Consider the following 17,247-nt stretch of genomic DNA (forward strand, 5'->3'; position numbering starts at 1 on the left):
CTCGGCAAGTGGGTCTAAAATGTTGAGAACAGCGCAAGGTATGGAGGAGAGGATTGTTCGGTGTTTTTTTGATGAGTAAGCAGTCTGTTTGTGTGCCTTGAGGTTGGCAAAAGATTAAGAGGCGTTATATGAAGTCTTTTGAGAGTCTGTTGAAGCTGTTGGTACCGCCGGTACAGCGCGTAAAGTACTTGTAGCTACTGTATGGTAGTAAGGCTGAAGCAGACTATGGTAGTATGTTTTTGCTACAAGTAGTGCGAAAGAGTCTGTTATTGTGATTACGTGGATGAGACAGGTTCTGGCTACCATCTGGTTGTTTTGTCATTGATTTAGCTACTCTATAGGATCAGATATGGATGGCTCCCCCACCATTGATTTCTGATCGCGTGACCATGTTACGTTTTTTTTTTTTTCTGCATATACATTCATTTAATTATAACTTTGCCGTGAAAAGAATAACCTTTGAAATGAATGTACGCTTACACGAATATTACTAATTAAACACGTTTAGTTTCATGGTCAAACTTGGCACGTACCTATTTCCCAGAAAAAAATCATAAAAACGTTTTTTCTGAGGGTCGTCCCAAGGTCAACTAAAATGCCAACTGAATGCGACTTGGAGAAAAAGATATTTGGGCAGCGAATTGGGCAAGCGAGTATTATATTTGGATATTACTTTTAGTAATATAATATATCCAATGAGCAGGTTTCGAATGTAATAGGTGGTATTGCAGTATAACGTCTGGAACATACAATTGGCACCCCCAGGTGACTTTTCTCTTTAACTAATTCTCAAGTAATTTGGTCTGATGGGAGAGAACCTTGACATCATTGAGCAAGGCAGAGCACAGAGCAGTACAAAAGTGTCCTGTCTAGAATAAATCTTTTTTATAGAGGAATACATAGAGCTGTCAAACATTTTGAGTCTTAAATGATTCTCTTTTCTTTCTACATCGCTCTTCCCCTGACTCGCCCCTCCTACCTTCACCCTTCAGACTGTAGTGCCGATAGACGACACGATTCTCGACATATTCAATACACTCGTCTTGTTCACGAATAACTAAATCACCGGTCTACTGTTCTCAGAGATGCTTCTTGAAAAAGTCGGAGAGCTTGGAGGCAACTTCGTCAACGTTCTTGTCATAGAGGTCCATGTGGTTGGCATCCTTGACGACGTGTGAACTCTTGTCCTTGGCTGCGGCTCGTTTGACGAGGTCCTCGGACATCCACTTGCTGCCTGCGTTTTCACCATACACCACAAGGACAGGCTGGGTCAGGAAGGCCTCGGCGTTGTTATAGGCATCGTAGGGGACGATCTGGGCCAGTGATCGAGCAGTCATGACGCCGGGCGAGTTCTTGTGCTCGGCTCGGGGAGTGTGATAGTACTCCCAGGCCTCGACCATCTCTTCGTTGGGGGCGTCTTCTTTCTTGAGAGGAGCCAGGGGGACGGTTCCAATGTCTCCAGTCTTGGCCTGGGCGGTTCGGGCGTCCGAGCCAGCCTTGATGTAAGGAGCAGCGTCCGCGTCCTTGACCGAGCCGTCCCAGCCGTTTCGGAACATCTGGCCAATGTTGACGGCCGACACGGTGCCAACGGCCTTGATTCGAGAGTCGTTGATGGCGGCGTTGGCAGTGTAGCCTCCCCCGGCACAGACGCCCATGGCTCCAATTTTGCCGGTGTCAACAAACGACTGGGTCTCGAGGTAGTCAATAACAGCGCTAATATCGTCAGTTCGAACGTGGGGGTTCTCTAGCTGACGAGGCTCGCCAGTAGAGGCGCCCTGGTAGGAGGCATCGAGGCCACGGTGACAAAGTCGCCCTCGTCGGCGAGCTTCTTGGCGTATGTGCCCGCGGTCTGCTCCTTGACGCCTCCTCCAGGATGAGTCACTACCACGGCGGGATACTTTTTGGACTCATCGAAGTTCTGGGGCTTGTTGACGACAGCCGCCAGAGTGATTCCGTTGCCATTGTTGTTCTTGATGGAGATGTTGGACATGCCGTGTGTGTTGTGTGTGTTGTTTTTGTGAACAAGTGAGCAGTTCTCGAACGCATTATATAGCTTGGATCAGCTTGCCATCACAAAACAAGTACTGGTACCGTTGTCTTACCTCCACATCTCTTAACCCCGTCTCCTCGTAATAAAGTTGATTGCTGGGGCAGGAATAATGTCATGTTTAAGATCGGAAGTCGATTGAATGGTCGTGTAGAGAGAATTTTGGGTGCTTTTGTGGAGACTGTCTGACCGTCTGACCCCTTATGACAAATTCCGGCCCCGTCATAATCTGATTCTGTGGTTTTGGGTCGTTTAAACGGCATCCAGGCGCCTGGTACGGGACCTGCATATTCGTTAGTAGCTTTAGCGAATACGAGCACAAGTACAGCATGTACCGTACAATATATGTCTGTGGCATACACATCTGAATCTGCCGGAGTCACACCAGCATGACGAAGGGCCAGTTTGATCGTCTTGTTCTCAAACCCCTTCTCCGCCGTCATTATTCGTTTTTCCGCCTTCTTCGTGCTGCAACGGACTTATTAGAAATCGGGGCGGCTATTACAGTTGCCTGGCGGAGATGACCATCAGAGTTCCGGTAACAAAGAGACCAAGCGTCTGACAGGCGCGGTAGTAATCGGCAACCAGCACCGTCGAGTCCCATTCGCGCGAGATCGGGCTATATATAAACAGGATGGGTCGCCAAAGTCACTCAATCAACACACCCAACAAACACACTCAACATGTCCGTCACCCAAAAAGAAGATCACCTTCAAGAATCAACGGAGAGGGCATCTCCAACGCCAGCCACCGTCAACTTCCCCCCCCCCCCCCCCCCCCCCCCCCCCCATTTTTGACGAGCAAAAAGTACGCCGCCATTGTCGTAGCCTCACCCTGCCGGAGGCGTCAAGGCAAACTTCGGGAATCTACGCCAACAAGGTCGCCGCAGGAGGCTTCGTTACCCTGGCTTACGATGCCTCTTACCAGGGTGACTCCACCGGAGAGCCCCGACATCTGGAGGACCCCTACATTCGAACCGAAGAGAACTCAGCTGCCGTCGACTACATGACCACTCTGGCATATGTTGACAAGGATAAGATTGGTATCCTTGGCGTGTGTGCTTCCGGAGGTTACACCGTTAACGCCGCCATCAACGACAGGCGTATCAAGGCGGTGGGAACTGTTTCTGCCGTCAACATTGGATTCATGTACCGAGCAGGCTGGAACGGAAACCAGTCCGGAATTGTGGATCAGGTTCTCCAAGTTGGAGCCCAGGCTCGTACCGATGAGGCGAACGGACAAGACATTACTTATCTGTCTTGGGCTCCCGAGACGATTGATGATGCTCCTGTTCCAGAGCTCAGAGATGCCTACACCTACTACAAAACAGAGCGAGCGGCCAAGCCCAATGCCCCTTCCAAATATACAGATCGATCTCTCACCCAGCTCGCTACCTATGACGCCTTCCACCAGGCCAAGGAGTTCCTCACCCAGCCCATTCTCATGGTTGCCGGTGAGGACGCCGGCACCAAGTTTTACTCCGAAGAGCTAATCGAGACCATCAAGAGCTCCAACAAGAACGCTTCCAACTACTTTGTCAAAGGCTCCAACCACTTTGACATGTATGACAAGTCCCAATTTGTGGACGAGGCTGTCTCCAAGTTCATCTCCTTCTACCAGGAGTTCCTGGAGTAGAAGGGATCAACTGAGCACCTACTACCTGATATAGATAATCAATAGGATAACTAATACTGACAGTTAAAAAGGGATTAACCCAGCAAACGTTGTCTACTGAAGTACAGAATCTTGGGTCCATTGGTGGATTTTCGGTCAACTTCGAAACGTTGTAGAAGTCTCACCAAACTTGGAATTGAGCATTTGTGAATTGGAACACATGAAAATTAGTGCCTTGGAGAGGGAACAAACCAATCTTTACGCTTCTACTAGTAGCAAACAGAACTTGCATTGCTGAATTCTGGATATCTCCATCTACAACGTCGATAAATGTGTGAACTGCAATGTTTATCGCCGTTTTATGAGCTTCCTGAAGTTTGGCATTCGCCTTGAAAGTATTTCTACTACAATTATCGGTACACATTCTCATTCATGCTTCGCATTCCAGAAATGTATTTGAGACACTCTGAAACAGATTGGAAGTGGTATCAAGGCAGGACTCGGCAGGACTCGGCCAGTGCATCCAATCAACGCCCTATGAAGCACAAAAAAAGAAAGCACAGTCGCACTCTCTGTTGAGCTCTGTGTATAGAGTCTGTAGTGTCTCTTCAGCTAGATTGTCATGTGCACAGCAGCTAAAACTGCAGGATGTGCGTACACCAATCACTCTTGCAAGATGGTAAACATAGCGCTGTGGTAGCTCCCAAAACGTGCCTGTAAAGTGCGCGAAAAAGCAACCAAAGCAGCCACATTAAAGGCAGTAACTGTTGCAACGATGTTGGCCAAACCACACGAAACGCAAACGTAGATCGGATTCAGGGGTATGTTTTGAGCTAGTTGTTCCGAAACCGGATATCCGAGGATAAATGAGGTTTAAAAGAAGTGAGGAGTTCGGAATTGGAATGTAAAGATAACCAACAATACCAGACTTGCTTTAAACCCTGGGTTTGTCACTGATATTCCCCAATACCAAGCTTCTTCGTTGTATACGAGATACATACGATGATGCATTAAGGTGGATAGGGTTTCGATAAGATTCCAAAGGGGGCTCTCCACCTCTTGAGACGGTCAGAGAAGGTGGAAAAATAACAGTCTTCCCGATCAAGACGGTCCGTGACTTGTTTTGTTTTTCCGATCCCGGCTCTTTTCTATATATTTTATCGGGTTTCTGCATCACTGCTCGGATATTGAACGTTGTCGAGGTCAAGTTTTTGAAACGTGATTTTGTCCTGTCGTATGGAGTGAGTAGCTACTTGAGTTGGAGTTCTGAAACTCGATTGGAATGACTGATGTTACCGCTATCTTCGGTCCAATAATTGTCCCCTTCTGCGTATTACATCTTCGTCTGTTAGGGGGTTCATAGAGTCGATATATACGCAGAGTTAAAATTAAGCGAGATGAAAAGTTGAGGTTATTTTTTATTTTATTTTTGTTCTTTTCTGGAAGGGGGCGGTTGTTTTATGTTTTGTTTAATTTTTTTTCTTCATGATGCAATTGAACTTTTAGGTGAAAAGACGGACTAAATACTGGTGGAATAATATCTTGTAATCCGAGATTTTGCAGCCATTGATCTTTCAGCCCGTTATCTCACTCCAATGACACTTCCACACATATATCAAGTACACCGCGTTATAGGTCTTGGAAAAAACACCTATTCTACGATATTATCACATGGTGCATTACATCAGAGTGCCAAATGGCTGTCTATTATGTTGGTAGGGGTCGGGGTTCGTCATACTCTCTGTTTTTGAACGGCTATAGCCGCTTCTTCTAACCACATCCCGATCCAAGAGATGCACCTAGAGCTACTTGTAGTGGGGGAAGGGTGGGGGTGCATATGAAATATCTACCTGTTTAGCTGATAAGAGGCAAGGGAGGTTAGCTGGTAGCAGTAGGTTCAGACAAGTGTTTCAGTCACGTCAGCTAGTTCCGCGTTTGGTTTGGGGATATGGCTGAGGTTTGACTTGATGGAAGGTCTTTTCTGGGATTGCGAGATGGCAATTGCGGCTCGTGGTGTAACCAGGATCAATAGGTGAGTATTTCATTCGAATCTTTCCGTCATTCGCATCGCAATGACATCTTTAACATCCGTTTTCGGGGGCATTCTCGAGCCTCTCGACTGAAAGTTAACATTGCACATCGGGCACGGATATGTCCTTTGACACCTTGCCGTTCGTATCTCCATGTGTGCCAATTTCCCTTGGTTGAGAGACGGAAACAGCAATTCCATGCGAGTTTGGCTGGATGCGTCGGTAGTGTCAAGAAGGATACTACGAGAGACAGTAGTGCGGCGGTTACTTCAGACTTAGTTCCCGTTTCCCCCCTTTTTTTTTTCTTTTTTTTTGTTTTTCTTCTTCAAACAAGACCGATAGGGGCGATAGAAAGATTTCTCGAGATCAAGAAGTCCACCTTACGGCCCACCCCTCGAATACGGAGGGGAAATCACCCCATTTTTTCAAATTTTGTTGCAGAATATTACATCTTTGGCTGTGCCGCTTTGCGCGTTTCCATTTGCTTTTTTTCATGGTTTTTTCTTTAGACATCCTGTTTCAACTGATTGCTCCGAGCAGCTGTCAGATAACATGTGCTGTGAGGCCTGTGCATAGATAACGGCTTTGGTAAGTATATATAGTAATTGGAAATAGGAGGTATTATGGGAAACATTCCAACAAACACACTGGGCGGGGAGATTTTATCGTAACCCTCGTATCTCTACGACATATCTATACCGACGACGGCATTCAGACATATCTACAGACTCCCAGATAGGTAACAGGAACTATACAACACCGAGATCGAGATTTATCAACTTGTGAAGTTCCCATCAAGCCAGATCTACTGAAACTTCCCTCTTCGACACATCTCTTAAAAGCTCGGGGAACTATGTCAGAATATGAACTACCCGACCTAGTATGGGTGACGACAAGCGGAGCGTTAGTGTGGCTCATGGTGCCTGGAATCGCGTTTCTATACTCGGGATTGTCGCGCAAAAACCATGCCCTGGGTGCTCTTTGGACTGGAATGATGACTCTCGGCGTCTCCTTCTTCCAGTGGTGGTTGTGGGGCTACTCGTTGAGCTTTTCGGCCAAGGATAACGGTCAACACTTCATTGGAGGAATGGAACACGTTGTTGCTCAACATGTATGGACTTCTCGGTCGGCTTCGACGCCCACAGTTCCCGATGTAGTGTGTTACTTCTACCAGGGCATGTTTGCGTGTGTCACTGCAGCTCTCATGATTGGCGGAGGAAACGAGCGAGTAAGACTGGGGCCTTTGGCTGTGTTTCTTTTCATATGGCAGACAATTGTGTATTGTCCAATTGCCTACTGGACGTGGAACCCCAATGGTTGGGCTGCTCGTTTGGGCAGTCTGGACTTTGCAGGGGGAGGACCGGTTCACATGTGCTCTGGAAGTGCAGCCATGGCGTTTGCCTTGGTGGTTGGACGTCGAAAAAGTCCAGCTTGTGACTTTGTGCCTGCCTTCAGGCCCTCGTCGGTAGCCTACATCATCATGGGCACCATCATGCTGTGGTTTGGGTGGCTGGGGTTCAACGGAGGCTCTGCTGGGGGAGCCAGTGTGCGAGGAATTGTGGCCATGGTGAACACCAATCTGGCGGCTTCCTGTGGTGGACTCACGTGGATGATGGTGGACTACTTCCGACACAATGGAAAGTGGACTGCCATCGGTATCTGTTCGGGAGCCATTGTGGGGCTTGTGGGGGTCACTCCAGCTGCCGGATTTGTGCCCGCGTGGTCGGCGGTAGTTATTGGAATTGTTTCTGGAGTCGCAGCCAATCTCGGAATCGGAATCAAGGGTGTTGTATACATCGACGACGGTCTAGACGTGTTTGCGCTCCATGGAATTGGAGGCTTTACAGGCTCAGTCATGACCGCCTTTTTTGCGTCCGACTGGGTCACAAAAACAGACGGAGTCACCGTAATCCAGGGCGGATGGGTCAACGGACATTACGTCCAGCTGGGCTACCAATTGGCCTCGGCATGTGCTACCATTGGCTGGTCCTTTGCCATCACCTACCTCATTCTCATCACCATGGACTTGATCCCGTTTCTGACCCTGAGAATGGACGCAGTGGATGAACAACTAGGCACCGACGTGACCCAACTGAGCAACGAGTGTCCTGAGCAGTGGGAGGAGTTGACCCTCTATCTCAGACCGTGGCTGGAGAATGTGGAGAAGGAGAAACAGGAAAGAATGGCCCAGGAGGCCATGCACCAGGTGGTATGATCAGGAGAGTATTTATTTATGACCAAGAGACGTGAATCTAACGTCAAGTACCAGTACAAGTAGAGATACGAGAGTGGTGTTGTAAAGTGCAAGTAGTTGTACAATCACAAGGACCTACATCCTTGAAAAACTGTACAAAACAAATAGCAGGTGCAATAGAATCAAAGATTCAATGTGCACCTCTCGTTCCGCAGTCTCCTTCTTATGATTGACGTTTATCTCTCAATCCATCATCAAGCCACAGCATACAAAACCCATTCAGATGACATAACCCAACACTTCCCAGAAACAACAAACCGCGAAATAAAAGCACAGCAAGTAATGTACAATACAAGCACTTGGCCTTGTCCTTGCAATAACTTCCACAAATCATCTCACTCGGACTAGTACCATGAAGTTATGTGGTGCATCATGTACTTGTAAACACTCTGCCTGCGTCGCACAGTCAACACTCAGAATAACAGAACCGCCAACTAACCTGTCCTTCCATCCATCCCTCGCAATACCCAACCGCATGTAAATAGACACCTCAATACTTGAGGTGCTCATCAACCAACGGTTACGCATCACTACTGTTGTTGTGTGAGCTCCACCGACGCAGCGAGTGCAACTGTCGTGGAAACTCCTTGTCGCTACTGTGCTTGTGCATTCTTCCTCCGCTACTGCGCACGAGCGCTCAAACCCGCACGCATCCCTCACTCCTCCACTACAGCAAGTCGCAGTCACGCAACTCCTATGCTAGCTAGTGTTTCCACCGTCACAGCTAGACTTCTGCTTGCGGAAAGCAGTAATCAAGATAGGGATAGGCCAACACCCGGTAAATACGCGCGGTACTCTTTCGCGGTAACATTCTCATCAGAAAAGATGTCAATAGTGTACATATGTAGATGCGGCTGGTTGCATAAAGCCATCCGCCAGAGATCGACCTTTCGTTTTGCTTTCGAGTCTTGCCTCTCGACAAGAACTCTTGGCTGGCGTTTCGGCCAACAATTTATTCTCCCCCGGTTCCCATGCTGTGTTCCGGCACCTTAGTGTCCGGGAACTTCTCCTCCAATCAGCTGCTCTGCCAGGTCGTTGGCCAGCCGAGTTCGCTGCTCGTCGCTGAGATTGGAATTTCGGGCAATTTTCAGCTTATCAAAGATGTTCTGAAAGTTGTCTAGGTCGTCGTTGAGCAAGCCCTTGAGCATGTCTGAGTCCGCTGGTGACAGCGACAACGACCGGGCGTCAAAGGACGACGCGTGTAACGACGGCGATGACCGGGCCATTAGTGTAGGCGACGTGAGAATAGGATCAGGCACAGGCGTCTCCTTGGCCTCATCCTGGGTCTCCCATCCGAGCACCTCGATGGCTTCCTGTAGACGGTCATAACCTGTAGTCTCGCCCTGCTCCGACACCAAGTGGCTGATGTATTCAAAGCCATAGTCGAAGCAGACGGCGTCGAGCTGGGCGGCGAGCTCGGGGCTGACATGGCCCTTTTGCAGGCATATCAACGACCCGTCCCAGTTGTCGTTGTCCAGCATGCCCACGAGCTGCTCGAGGACCTTGAGCTGGGGTTCAAGATGGGCCGCGTCGGAGCCGTGGCGCAGCGTGAAGACGACGGCCTTGATGGAGTCTCGGACCTCCTTGGCCTCGTTGCTGCAGAAGGACTCCGTCCATTCCGGCAGCGACACTAGTCCTTCGATTCGGTCTGCGGAGAGCTGGGTCGAGTCACCTTCCAACAAAAACTCGTCCACCCAGACCCCGACGCGGGCCTCGTAGTACTTGTTTTTGATGTGGTACTCTTCGATAATGCCGGCGTGGGATCCTGTCACCGGCGACACGGTGCCCATGAGTTCCTTGAGCATGGTCAGCTTGCCACTTCCAGGAGGGCCGACAACGAGGATCTTGTTTCGCATTGTGTGTGTGTGTGTGTGTGTGTGTGTGGCGAGCGGTATAGACTACTGTATACTAAGTGTCGGTGAGGTGAGATGATCTGTGGATCAGTAACTGCGTATTGTCGGTAACTCGTGTCGGTAACTCGTGTCGATAACTTGTGTCGATAACTTGTGTCGATAGCTTGTTTGTGTCGATGACTCGTCTGTGGTAATAATTATTCCCGTCTGTCTATGCTGAACCAGTCGCTGCTGTCACTGGAGTTGGTGTATAATGTGGTGTGCAAGAAGTCAAGTTGGGACGCCTTGTTTGGAGCATTAATTAGAGTGTGTGAGTCAAACGAGACGCAATATCGCACTGTCTACACAAGGCGTGTTTGATAAGAGCCAGCGATAGGACGTCTCAAGGTGGGTGGGGTACGTCATGTGATCACAACTGGCACTACTGATGCCGTACTGAGTCACGTGAGTAGAGCAACGAAGAAGGAACCCCACCCTGAATCTCCCTTATCGCTTTGATTAGGTATATTAAGCATTCGATATTCCAAACCATCTCAAACACTCATCAACCGTGTCTTGGTTAGGCGGACATTTTAGTCTTGCTACAGTATATACAGTAACTGCTCTATTTTATTTTTATGGCAAAAACATGGCAGTGAACATGAAGCAAAGTGACAAGAATGGGATAAAATGACCCAGAAACGAAGGAAAGATCATTATAAATGAGTTAAAGACACCGTCTACTGTCTACACCGCCTACTACAAGTACTATTGCTGGACTCATAACCTGTACAAGTTAAACCCGGCTCGTTCTGTTGTACTTGAAATTATTGACAATAATCAACATTACTTAGCCTCACTACTTGGAAAATATATACCTCTAACAAATACACTCTCCAAACTGCTTCTCCACACTTTATGGCCGAATATTGCACATCTGAAACTTCTCAACCCACTCCCCCTTCCCTTAATGATTCCATCCAAAACTACCACCAAAGGAGATAATGACGCAGAAAAAACGGGAATCATGTCACGTGACCACCTCAATCCGATTCGTGCACTCTCTGCTCCGTATTTCTACCCAAAACATCCTGAAAAATACCACCCTCTTCCTCCCGGACACTTCCCTCACAACTTAAAACTCACGACACACATGCACGCAAGACGTAACCTGGCAGACAAGTTCACCGACATTGCATCTCCACAACACACCTGGACGGTCGCTAAACCCGCACAATTAGGCCGCAAAACGAGAATCCTGCGCCGTCGACGTCTACCCCGACATCACGTGACCATCCGCCACTCACAGAGGAATTGACTCAAACGCCTTATCTCCGAAATTGAGCCCCGTTAAAACACCTCACAATGTCCAACCCCTACAAGGCTGCGGCCGCGGCTCAAAACGACGCCTACGGGGCCAAGGCGGCCTCGGCCGATCCCTACGCCTCCGACCCCTACGCCTCCGACCCCTATGCCCAAGATCCGTACGCTTCGGAGCCTGCTACAGACCCCTACGCAAACAAGTCAGCGCCGGACCCTTATGCCAACAACAACGCCGCGGTAGCTGATCCATACTCCGCTCCGGCAGATCCTTACGGCAACTCTGCACCCGTATCGGACCCTTACGCTCAGGCAGCCGCTAACCAGGCCAAATCGTCCCACAGTGACCCTTACGCCTCTGCCGGAGGCGGTCCTCGAACACTCCAACAAGCCCCCACAATCACGTCCAAACCACCACCACAAGCACAAAAACCGCCCATGATGCGCTCAAACACAACTGTGCCGCGATCACCCAACGTCACCGCAGCTGACTTCCGGCCCCGAGGGTCTCCGCAGAGTGCCACCACCCCCTCTCACGGCCGATCGCTGTCAGGAGACATTATGGGAGCCAGCACTGCACCTCTCAACGTCAACAAGGCACCGGCTATTCCGTCGCCAAAGGCCTCGCGTCCCCCCCCGGCCACCACGCCCAGCAGATCGTCTACCATTACTTCGGGCACCCGGTCTGCTGCCACCACTCCGGGTAGAAGTGCCACCATGAAGATCCCCAATGTCTCCACACCCCCAGCTGTGCCTTCGCTCACCACAAAGCCACTGACGGTCACTAAGACAAAACCCAAAGCCAAGGAGGAGCCCCAGGAACCGCCCCAGGACATGTCCCTGCACTTGCAGCAGCTCATGCTATCCACAGACAATGTGCAGAACAATTCCTTCTCCGAGGACTTTCTGGAGCAGCTAGTGCCGATTGTCAAGGATGCCATCAAGACCAAACGGACTGGAGAGCTGTTGGACCGTCTAGACGGCATCACACGTCTGCAGGACCGCAAGCTGGAGCAGCTGTGTGAGGGAGGACAGGGAGACTACTTGGTGAGCATGCCCAAACTGTCGCAGATCCGATCCGGAGCCGATCGGCAGCGGGGAGCTCTGCAGGACCTCAATTTCCGTTTGCAGCAATCAGGAGGACAACTGGTGACACGAAAGAAGCGGCTTCTGGAGGCTCGAACAGTGCGTGAAAACCTCGACACTGCCATCGAGACCGTCGAGTCGTGTCTACAGGTTCTGGAGCTCACCAACAAGACTCACGATCTGATCAAGGCCAAGAAGCACTTTGCAGCCCTCAAATCTTTGGACGACTTGCAAAACGTGCATCTCAAGGAAGTTTCTGATTACGGATTTGCACGAATGATCAACGACTCGGTGCCACAGCTGACGAGCCTGGTGCAGGAGGATGTTGTCAACGACACCTTCAAGTGGCTTTCGTCTTTGCGATCCGTTTACCCTGCCATTGGTCAGGCAGCCTTCCAGGAGACGGAGCGTCTACGCCAGGAGTGGCGGGACGAGGTACACAGGAACCCTGAGCTGGCTCGCTACAAGTTTAACAGCCCGATCGAGCTCTCCTACCGATCATCCTCTTTCGATCCCATCGACAACCATTCTGTTCTTGTCGAGCTGGACCCTCTATACGAGTGTCTGCATATCCACCACACTCTGCGGAAGACGGACGTGTTTATCAAAAAATTTGATGAGTTCCGACGCTCCCACGTGCAAAACATTGTGCCTACGGTCGCCAGCATGTCCTCTGCGTCGGAAGACGGAGTTGCCGAGATTTTGCAGAATCTGGCAGGTTTTTGTATCCTCGACAGAACGATTTCGTCGCGAACCACCAAGGGTTTCCGTCCTCAATCCGATGTCGACGACCTGTGGATTTCTCTGTCGCAAAAGCTTATGGGCACTCTTGGCCACGAACTAGCTTCTGTCCAGGACCAAGCAGTGCTCGTCAATCTCAAGGCCCAGCTGGGTTTGTTTGTGCAGACCATGGAACAATACCGATTCGACACGGTCAATGTGGGCGACTTTCTGCTTCTGTCGTTCCGAAAGTTCTCCCAGTTTCTCATTTCTGGCTTTGACAAGGACTTCAACACCGGAATCATGGAGGACGACACCAACAAGATCACCATTCACGACGCTGATCGGTATGAGAAGATCACTCGAGCGTGCTGGTGGACTCCAGCGGATGACGAGGCAGCTGGAGGCAAACCCGGAGCTGCTACAGACGGCGTGTTCCCCAAGACCCTTCCCTTCTCGCCCATCTTGCCCCTTTGTTGTGCCAAGATTACGCATCTGATTCACCAGCACTATGCATTTCTGGACGAGTTCAATGTGTCTGAAGTTACCCAGACGGAGGACTACGTGCAGCAGGCCATGGATAGTCTGCTGAATGACATTATCTGCGACACGCTGCTGCATCGGCTTATGACCACGACCCGAGAGCAGATTGTGCAGATTCTGATCGACCTGCAGCAGTTTGAGCGGGTTATTCCGTTCATTGCCCAGAGCATTGTGGACGGTCGTCCGTCGCAACGAAAGTCGAAGATTACACTCAAGGCCCAGAAGAAGTTCCAGCAGGCGTCCGCCAAGGCCGAGTCACGAATATTCGAGCACGTGACCCAGACGGTGGACAACTTCATGGAGCTCGAGGACTACGATTGGTCGACCACAGTTTCGTCCGATGAACCTTCCTCATATCTGGACGAAATGGTCAACTTCCTTACGATCTTTTTCAACTCCACGCTCGCCGACCTACCCTTTGCCATCAAGAACTACGTCTACTTTGGCGCGTTTGACCATTTGGCTTCTTCGTTGTTGCAGATTCTGTTGAATGCGCCCCGGGGCCTCATCACCACCGAGGCCGTGCACAACTACAACGTGGACATTCAATACATGGAGCAGTTTGTGACGACGCTGCATTTGGACGGAGGCAACGCGTCGCTGTCGACCACCTTCATCGAGATCCGACAATGTCTGGATCTGCTCATGACCAACGAGCTGTCCAAGGAGTACAATAACCCGCAGATCCGAATGCGACGGTACGACCGAATCAAGCCTGAGGTCGCGCAGCAGCTCATGGATATGTCGCAGACCATGAAGCAACCCCAGAGCCCCCAGATTGGAGGCGGTACACAGCAGAAGCCGACTTCGCGGTTTATGCGAATGTACAGGAATGCGTCTGGTGCACATGAGCCTTGAGCATAGCAAGATGACAGCTTATGTACTACTGAACAAGACCACGATATATAGATTAACATGTATGATATGATTGAACATCTACTTCAGTGCAGTCAACAGCGTTGTTTTCATTCCACCCCACCACATTATCGTACTACCTACTCGCACCATACTCAGACATTACAAGTATGTATTGTATCGTAGAACGGTTCCAAAGTCTTCATATTTCGATTCTCTATAGAAGAGCTCAGTACATGCACAGTCTCAATTTTGTTCTCACTACTAGTCATATATCTCGATCTGCTCGAGGGTCACAGTGTCATTCTGTTATTCAATACACTGGCATTCTCGCGAATACCTCTCATTCATGGTCTCCTATATGTACATTACTCCTTGTGGGCCTCTCCGGAGGAGAAAGGGTCCTCGGTCACGTCATTTTCATCGGCAGCCTGCACAAGATTCTTCTTCATGTGCAGAAGCTCGGCGTTTCGTCGCTGCTGCTCCTCGAACCGTCGCAGCTTGTGTCCCTTCTCGGCTGCTCGAGCCAGCACTCCAGTGATCAGATCCGTGGTTCGGAGAGAGTCATCGTTGGCGGCAATGGGGTACGACAGCTTGGAAGGGTTAAAGTTGGTGTCGGCCACTCCGACAGTGGGGATGCAGGACTTGAGACACTCTCGGATCAGAGCGGGGTTCTCGTCGGGGTTGAGGATGATAACCAGATCAGGTCGCATGTTAGGGCCCGAGATCTCTGCGTCAAACTCTCGGCCAGTGTGCTGGTTGATGTCGGCAAAGCTGGTTCCAGACTCGCCGTCCACCACCTCGTATCGTTTCCAGTTGGCGGCAATGTTGGAAAAGTTGGTGATGGCTCCAGGAATCCACTTGGAGTGCACGTAGGAAGCGCCGCATCGTCGCGACATGGCCTCGAGCGCCAGCTTCTGGCCGTCACGGGTGCCGACAAACAGAATCAGACCGTTCTGCTTGGCAACAGCCTCGGTGATTCGAGCAGCTCGTCGCAGCTGGGTGACGGTCTGCTCAAGATCAATGATGGAAATGCCGTCTCGAACGCCGTAGATGAAAGGCTGGTTGTTGACGTGACCGAGCTCGACGGCATGGCCCAGATGAGCGCCGGCAGCCAGAAGACTGGTCACGGTGGCCTCGGTGCCACTCTTGGGATGCTTGATGATATGGAGAGGATCGTAGACGCCCTTGACCTCGGCTCCCAACTTGCTGAGCATATCGTGTCGGTGCTGTCGTCGCAGAAACAGCTCCTGCTTGGTGTACTCCTCATCTCGGGCGGTTCGCTTGAGCAACGGGAAAATGGCAGCAATCTTACTCTGGTCATTACCCACTCGGATGTTCTTACTGTCGATTCGGCCCATCAGGGAAGACAGATCGGCCTGGGGGTCCCCGCCGGCAGCGGCGTTTTTGGTGCCTCTTGCCTGTCGTGCAATCTCCTTGACCTGCTCCAGCTTCTCACCGGCCTTGAGAGCCTTCTGGAACTCCTGGAACTTGGTGGACAGCTCCTGCTCCAGCTCGGGAGACAGAGGGACATCGGCAAAAGTCTCGGCGGGGGTGACCCGCAACGCTCGCAGGTAGTCGTAGGACTGGGTCTTGGAGCCGACCTTGGCGAACGGCGACTTGGTCGAGTACCGTCGGATAGATCTCAGCATGTTCGGTGGTACCCTGTTGTTTGTGCTGGTGCTGGAAAATTGGAAATTTCACCTTGCACAAAGGTAGGGTAACATTGGGAGGTGAATCAGCGACAGAGGGCTCTTGGATGTGGGGTGTGTTGAGTGCGATATTGAGGGAAAGATAACGGGGCTTTTGAAGGAAATGGAACGAACCGGTTACGTGATAGACGATGGAGGTGACCACTTGGTTTTTTTTTTTTTTTTTTTTTTTGGTTTTTTTTGATTCAAGTTGGACTGTGTTGTGTTGATATCAGGACTATTGAGAGATTCTGTATCTGCAGAATGCTGATTATGTAAGTGAGGAAGTGACCAAGTGAGAAATGAGGAAGAGAGTGATCTCAATACTGATGAGACCTTGGAGAAAAAGGGAAAAGACGTTAATCAAGTGTTGTTTCATGGGTATTGTAACTACTGATCTCGTTCTTTTGGTGATTCTCGTGGAGACCACCGTGGTAGTGACCCTCTTGCCGATCTCAATACCAATGGATGAGAGAAAACTCGTATCTAGATGGGTTTCGACAGATACTGTTGTTCAATTAGATAGGAAATGCTTGTATATTCATCTGGTTTATGAAAAACGGCTGATTGAGTGTCAATCCCGTGGTAATCAGATGTTACTGACTACATTGTTGATTCCTGCTCTACTGCTTGCCTGTAGTCTGCGATTTCACTCCAACTAAAACCTAAGTATATACAAACACTGGAATATGGCGTTGACTGCGACTACTTGACAGTATGTAAGGGAATGTGGAAATGATGTTACATTATTCGAGTAATAATGGCTTAATTGATGATTTGAGGGTCTTCACACTTCAGAAATAGTCCAATGATCCCAAATTTGAGACTCCAGACCACTTACGGCCTTAACTAAAGTCTAGTTAATTCCACGAGTGCAACATATCCCAGACATATACTGGGTCAGAAGCCGCCAAAGTGCGTTATTTGGATACCAGAATGATCGCAATGGTCCAAATAACACGCTGGTGTGGTTATAAATGCTCCCTTAGGGACTACAACTGGAGTTGTGATCACTTCCCTTATTCTGCCAGGCCGGGTAACCCCAAAATTTCACTTGAGAAAACAGACTGTTTTCAGACATGTTTATATGTACTGTATTTACGACTGTATACGACTTCTACCTACTACAACTCACAATACGGGGAGGTGCTCAACGGCCTAATGTATTATCCCAAGAGGTGCGGTTCTTTCACCTACTCCCCTTGATTAATTAACAGCATAGGTTCGGTCAGCCTACATCCTCCTGAGGAGGTTC

General features: G+C 49.8%; 7 protein-coding genes across 7 annotated transcripts; 3 read left to right on the forward strand and 4 right to left on the reverse strand.

The window, feature by feature from the left end:
• Positions 1-1,079: 1,079 nt before the first annotated feature.
• Positions 1,080-1,990, reverse strand: YALI1_F17289g (uncharacterized protein; the record flags this gene model as incomplete). Its single annotated transcript, XM_068283378.1, has 2 exons — positions 1,080-1,775; positions 1,799-1,990. The coding sequence occupies 2 exons, from the start codon at positions 1,988-1,990 to the stop codon at positions 1,080-1,082; spliced, it is 888 nt and encodes a 295-aa protein (XP_068139479.1).
• A 1,062-nt stretch (positions 1,991-3,052) lies between these two features.
• Positions 3,053-3,682, forward strand: YALI1_F17302g (uncharacterized protein; the record flags this gene model as incomplete). Its single annotated transcript, XM_068283379.1, has 1 exon — positions 3,053-3,682. The coding sequence occupies one exon, from the start codon at positions 3,053-3,055 to the stop codon at positions 3,680-3,682; it is 630 nt and encodes a 209-aa protein (XP_068139480.1).
• A 2,862-nt stretch (positions 3,683-6,544) lies between these two features.
• YALI1_F17337g (uncharacterized protein) lies at positions 6,545-7,906 on the forward strand (the record flags this gene model as incomplete). Its single annotated transcript, XM_505350.3, has 1 exon — positions 6,545-7,906. One exon carries the CDS (start codon positions 6,545-6,547, stop codon positions 7,904-7,906), a length of 1,362 nt encoding a protein of 453 aa, XP_505350.3.
• Positions 7,907-8,275: 369 nt separating this feature from the next.
• Positions 8,276-8,817, reverse strand: YALI1_F17358g (uncharacterized protein; the record flags this gene model as incomplete). Its single annotated transcript, XM_068283380.1, has 2 exons — positions 8,276-8,644; positions 8,719-8,817. 2 exons carry the CDS (start codon positions 8,815-8,817, stop codon positions 8,276-8,278), a joined length of 468 nt encoding a protein of 155 aa, XP_068139481.1.
• A 117-nt stretch (positions 8,818-8,934) lies between these two features.
• YALI1_F17369g (uncharacterized protein) lies at positions 8,935-9,801 on the reverse strand (the record flags this gene model as incomplete). The annotated part of the gene is made up of 1 exon (XM_505351.3): positions 8,935-9,801. The coding sequence occupies one exon, from the start codon at positions 9,799-9,801 to the stop codon at positions 8,935-8,937; it is 867 nt and encodes a 288-aa protein (XP_505351.1).
• Positions 9,802-11,142: 1,341 nt separating this feature from the next.
• On the forward strand, positions 11,143-14,304 carry YALI1_F17383g (uncharacterized protein; the record flags this gene model as incomplete). The annotated part of the gene is made up of 1 exon (XM_505352.3): positions 11,143-14,304. The coding sequence occupies one exon, from the start codon at positions 11,143-11,145 to the stop codon at positions 14,302-14,304; it is 3,162 nt and encodes a 1,053-aa protein (XP_505352.2).
• A 365-nt stretch (positions 14,305-14,669) lies between these two features.
• On the reverse strand, positions 14,670-15,953 carry YALI1_F17431g (mitochondrial 37S ribosomal protein uS2m; the record flags this gene model as incomplete). The annotated part of the gene is made up of 1 exon (XM_505353.3): positions 14,670-15,953. The coding sequence occupies one exon, from the start codon at positions 15,951-15,953 to the stop codon at positions 14,670-14,672; it is 1,284 nt and encodes a 427-aa protein (XP_505353.1).
• Between the last annotated feature and the right edge of the window lie 1,294 nt (positions 15,954-17,247).

Source organism: Yarrowia lipolytica, chromosome 1F (assembly GCF_001761485.1).
Source record: "Yarrowia lipolytica chromosome 1F, complete sequence".
Lineage (NCBI taxonomy): Eukaryota > Fungi > Ascomycota > Dipodascomycetes > Dipodascales > Yarrowia > Yarrowia lipolytica.